The sequence below is a fragment of the Chelmon rostratus genome, chromosome 20 (assembly GCF_017976325.1).
Source record: "Chelmon rostratus isolate fCheRos1 chromosome 20, fCheRos1.pri, whole genome shotgun sequence".
Classification (NCBI taxonomy): Eukaryota; Metazoa; Chordata; class Actinopteri; order Chaetodontiformes; family Chaetodontidae; genus Chelmon; species Chelmon rostratus.
This window is the reverse complement of record NC_055677.1, coordinates 112,298-117,500: the sequence shown is the minus strand read 5'-3', so window position 1 is coordinate 117,500 and position 5,203 is coordinate 112,298. Positions and strand designations below refer to the sequence as shown.

General features: G+C 43.0%; 1 protein-coding gene across 4 annotated transcripts in view; it reads right to left on the bottom strand.

Moving 5' to 3' along the window:
• Nucleotides 1-4,528, bottom strand: part of LOC121623840 (piezo-type mechanosensitive ion channel component 2-like) — a 53,278-nt gene extending 48,750 nt beyond the window's left edge. For all 4 annotated transcript variants that reach the window (XM_041961319.1, XM_041961322.1, XM_041961320.1 and 1 more), the window contains exons 1-2: nucleotides 3,876-4,528; nucleotides 995-1,090 (exon numbers count right to left, since the gene is read on the bottom strand). In XM_041961319.1, the coding sequence (XP_041817253.1) occupies nucleotides 995-1,090; nucleotides 3,876-3,939 (160 nt within the window). In that variant the 5' untranslated portion in view covers nucleotides 3,940-4,528. The remainder of the gene's footprint in view (nucleotides 1-994; nucleotides 1,091-3,875) is intronic.
• Nucleotides 4,529-5,203: the final 675 nt, after the last annotated feature.

Below are 5,203 nucleotides of genomic sequence, written 5' to 3'. Positions count from 1 at the left end.
TCGGCTGACCACCTTCACCACTTTGGTGTGTGTGTGTATATATGCAATATACATATATATATATATATACATATACACACTCATACAAACTGGGTAACCTTTGCAAAACCTACAACAAAGGAAGTGATGTCAACACACACACACACACACACACACACACACACACACACACAGCAGATCTCAGGATGTGCTGCGTCTTCCTGAGGAAACACAGAATGACGTGTGTGTGTGTGTGTGTGTGTGTGTGTGTGTGTGCCTCAGGCAACAGAGAGATTATCCCTCCACAAGACACACACACACCGATTGGGTCTGGTCTATTTCCTGGTATTAATGACACCACTGTGTGTTCCTGTGTGTCAGTCAGTCCACAGCAGGTATGACATCATCACTAAATAACATGTTACTGTGATTACTACAAACATGAAGTATTACAAGTTCTCAGACCTTCTGTCACAGATGGATCCAGGATGTGGACTGAAGTGAACCAGCTCCCAGTAAACTGAGAATAAAACACCAGATGTTTTACTTCATGTTTCACTTACATGATGAGGAAGTTCACTTTTAACGCTGGTCCTAAAATTTATCATCAGAGAAAATAAATTACCAATTAGTATAAAAGCAGGCCGATGAGGGCGACCAATCACGTCAGAGATCATGCTCTTATTTTGAAATATCACTCAGACAGAGTTTAAACAGGAGAATATTACAGACTGTAGTTTTCCTCGTTGGTGACTTCTGCTCATTGTAACAATACAGTTTTAGAAGTTCTGTTTGTCCGAACCCGCAGCTCTGAGCTGTGATTGGACGGCTCTGTTTCTGTGCTATTTAGCCTGCTAGCTGACGTAGCTTTCATGGAAACCAGCAGAGAGACGCCTTCAAGCAGAACAACTTCAGACAACAGTCAGACTCGAACTCTTTGCTGTAATCATTCATTCAGAGATGTGTTTTCAACAGAAGTCATGGCATATTGATCAGTATTGATCAGAATTAGTACCTGAGGTGGAGGAGGCGGAGGGTTCAGGCAGCAGTGGCAGCAGCAGCAGCAGCAGGACGTAGACCAGAGAGAATCCATTATACCGCAACACACAAGCTGTGGACACATTCAAGCCGTCAATCAATCAGCTCATCAGTATTTACACTACGCATCAAGGTTTGGATGCACCTTCTGAATCTGGAGTAAAAGAAGTGAAATATGTTTGATATTTCAGGCTCTTCACAGTTAGCCTACGTTAGCTTTGATGCAGCTTTGCCCTCTGTTCTCTCAGCAGTTTTATGACGTGAAATGATCATGATCAATAATCTATCATGTGTGGTTTTCGTGCTACACAGGGATAAATCAGTGGCATCTCCAGCAGAGACACAGCCTGCAGTCGACAGTGTGGGAATACTTTGATTTGTTTGAACAGTCATTACTGAATTATCTATGATGCTAACCGATGCTAACCGATGCTAACCGATGCTAACCGACGCTAACCGCTAACCGTTGAAGATCCTTTTTTTCTACAAGTCAGAATTTGATGTTTTTTAATAACGAAACACTTGTTTGTTCAGAGAGTCAACAATCAGCGAGCTGATGATCTGAGAATGAAAAAATGAGAATTACATTTTTATCTAATAAGCAAAAACCTTCATGTTGAGAACTGGTGTCCTGTTGAAACTGGTCTGAAACCAGTTTGTCAGCCGAGATGATTAATCTGATTTGTTTAATGTCCAAATTCTAGAAAATTCGATTAATGTTGTTTTCTATCTTTCTGAAGCAGTTGAATTTGGACGATGCACACGAGACGCTGAGAGGAATTCTGGGAGTTCAGAAAATAAAAGCTCATTATGAGGACAAACTGCAGGCTCGTAGTACTTCTGTTAAATATCTGAAAGTATTTGAAGTACCTGATGATCCAGACATCGATTCTAGATGAAATGGTTTTGATCTAATGTGAGTTTATCTGGCTGGTTTGATGTGATCCAGTCTCCTGTGTGACTGAATCTAATAAATCTACCGTCGCTGCAGTCGCTAAGTGTTGACGCTGCAGTTTACTGTCTGTGTCGACCGTCTGCTGATTTAAACCGACTGTACACACACACAGCAATGCTGTCAGTAGAAAACCTTGTAACTCCAACATATCGACTTTATGATAAACAGGAAACAGTGCGTTTACAGGATCAGACTCTTCATCAGTGAAGATGAAGAGTCACCACCAGGTCGATGGAGGGAATAATAAAAAAACATCTGGCCCATCACACAAGAACGTCTGCATTCTTTCATTCGTTCTGTGATGAACAGAAAACTCTCACTTAAGATCGGCTGCGTCTTAGAGACCATAAAAACACAAGCAGAGCTAACCCTAACCCTACTAACTAACCCTAACCCAAGCAGAGAGGACTAACTAAGTACTAACTAACCCTAACTAACTTTTACTTCTGCTCCTTCAGTTAATCTGCAGTGAAGGCAGCGTCCACATTCCTGAGTTTTTCAAACAGGCCTGATGTTTTACTCACTGACTCCAGAAAATACACCATGAACATTTCACACGTGTCAATTTCCTGTGGACGAGTGTCAGACCGAAGCTCAGCTAAGACCGAGTGTGTGTCTGGACACCACCTCCTGCCAGCACAACAGATAACGGGTTCACAAGTATCTTCTATTGTGGCCGACTTCTCTGAACCGGCAGAGCTCCGAGGTCCTTCAGAGGAACAGCACCAGGTCAAAATCAAAACCCTGGAGGTACAAACCATCACTGAACACATGAACTCAGCGGACAGTAACATCAGGTTCACAGGAGGATGTCAGGAACAGCAGCTCTGCCTTTTTGGACTGTGCTGTCCACAGCGAGGAGGACAGCAGCCTCCACAGTGGAGACACAGGAAACCCATGCAACAAACACCCCATCCCAGAAACACACAGACAGAAACTGTTCCAGCTGTTCCAAACACACAAACACAAGAAAAGCCCTCTAGTATATTCAGTCTAACGCAGAGAGACAGTCTGACGCAGAGAGACAGTCTGACGCAGGGAGACAGTCTGACGCAGGGAGACAGTCTGACGCAGGGAGACAGTCTAACGCAGTGAGACAGTCTGACGCAGGGAGACAGTCTGATGCAGTGAGACAGTCTAACGCAGTGAGACAGTCTGACGCAGAGAGACAGTCTAACGCAGTGAGACAGCCTAACGCAGAGAGACAGTCTAACGCAGTGAGACAGTCTAACTCAGTGAGACAGTCTAACTCAGTGAGACAGCCAGGAGCACTGACTGTAGGACCCCACAGAGGGAGACACCTGAGACTCCAGCCCTCCTTGGACAGCTCCAAGTTCACTAAAAGACTCTCGGGGGGGTGTCACTGTAGCGCCCCGCTGTGCAGCTGCTCAGGACGGAAACGTGGTCACCTTTCCTCGGTGTGTCTGCGTCCACTATGGGGGGGGGGGGGGGGGGCTAACAATCAATCAGTTGATTTAATGGAGAATATAAATCAGATCTTCTATCATTAAATATATATTAAATATAGAAAAATGTACAATGTTAATTATTTCAAATGAGCAGCTGCTACACTGAAATGCTGCTGACAGAATAATAACAACAATAACAACAATAACAATAATAACAATAACAACAATAACAATAATAACAACAATAACAACAATAACAATAATAACAATAACAACAATAACAATAATAACAACAATAACAACAATAACAATAATCTGTAATGATGCTTAACAGCTTCAGTTTATCATATGACTGCAGACACTTTTAATACTTTAAGCTCATTTTCCTGATAATACTTTTGGAGAAGAGCATGAGTACTTCTACAGTGAAGTATCAGTACTTGACTCAGTGAGTCAGAAACAACCTGAAGAAAAGAAACTGAACCGGATCTTACCTGCAGTCAAACTCAGGGGCAGCAGAACTCTGAAGACCACACCTACAGCCACCTCTGAGGACATTCTGAACCAGGCTAATCCAGTTCAGTCCACTTCGGCCCGGATCCACTGTTTTATTCCAGGTTTACAGACCCAGTCCTAGGTCCGGTTCTGGTTCTGTCCTTAGTAGCAACAGCAGCAATGTGTCAGAGGTCTGTGTGCCCGCCGGAGCAGCCGCGGGTCCGTCTGAGGGCGGCGACACACCCCGGTGCCATCATCCGTCCTCCGGGACACACAGACAGGCAGCCCGAGAGACAGACAGGCAGGTAAAAAGAGAGGGAGACAGACAGACAGACAGATGCCAAGAGTCAGCTTAGGATCACCTACAGAGAGAAGACTGTCTCTCCGTCCTGTCTGTCTCTCCGTCCTGTCTCAGGGTTTGGAGCCTCTCCGGCACCACAAGTTACATATTTTGGAGAAAAAAAACCCACACCACCAATTAAAACCCCGCAGAAAAAACCGTCACAAACTTCTTCTTCTTCCTCTTCTTCTTCTTTTTCCTCTTCTTCTTGTTCTTCTTCTTCTTCTTCTTCTTCTTCAGCAAAGAAATCAAACTTGTGGATCTTTTAACTTTTTTCTTCTCTTCTTTTCTGTTCTCAGTGTCTCGGCTGAAAAACACCTCGACACTCAGAGGCTGACTCAAGATCTGCGGGAGCACATAAGTCCCGCCCACGAAGAGTGCCAGCTGCCTCGGCCAATCAGAGGGCAGAGTGAGGAGAAGCTCAGCTTTAAATGGCTAAAACTAGACCACGCCCGTTCTAAAATAAAATAAATTAATACATTTTGAAAAAACAACAATAAGACCGAATTATTTATCAGTGAATTTATATCATGTGGCCAAAAGTGTGTGGACAGTTCTCTGCACAGACTAGTTTTGTTTTTGTTCTGTTTTTTGATTGGTTCTTTTCCTTAAAGTCTAATTAATTATTCTGATAATGATGATTCAATTTAGGTCATTTAAATGGTCTCTTAGAGGAATAATAATTAAGATACAGTTAATTAATAATCTGTGTGGTTTCAGGGGGTAAAAAATTACAAAATAATATTTTAAAAGTGTAATGTGTTTGTTGACCTTCATATCTTGACTCATTGAACCAACAATAATGATAATAATAATAATGAAAGTGAAGGGGATCATTAAAGAAATCAAATGGAATAAGAAATCCACAGCAATAGTTGAAAAATCATGGAGTGACGGTAACCAATAGCAGTGCAGGTTTGCTGGATTACAATGAACTGCTGAGGAAAGTGTCAATCACACTGCACCTGCAGCCCCCTCCCACCCCCA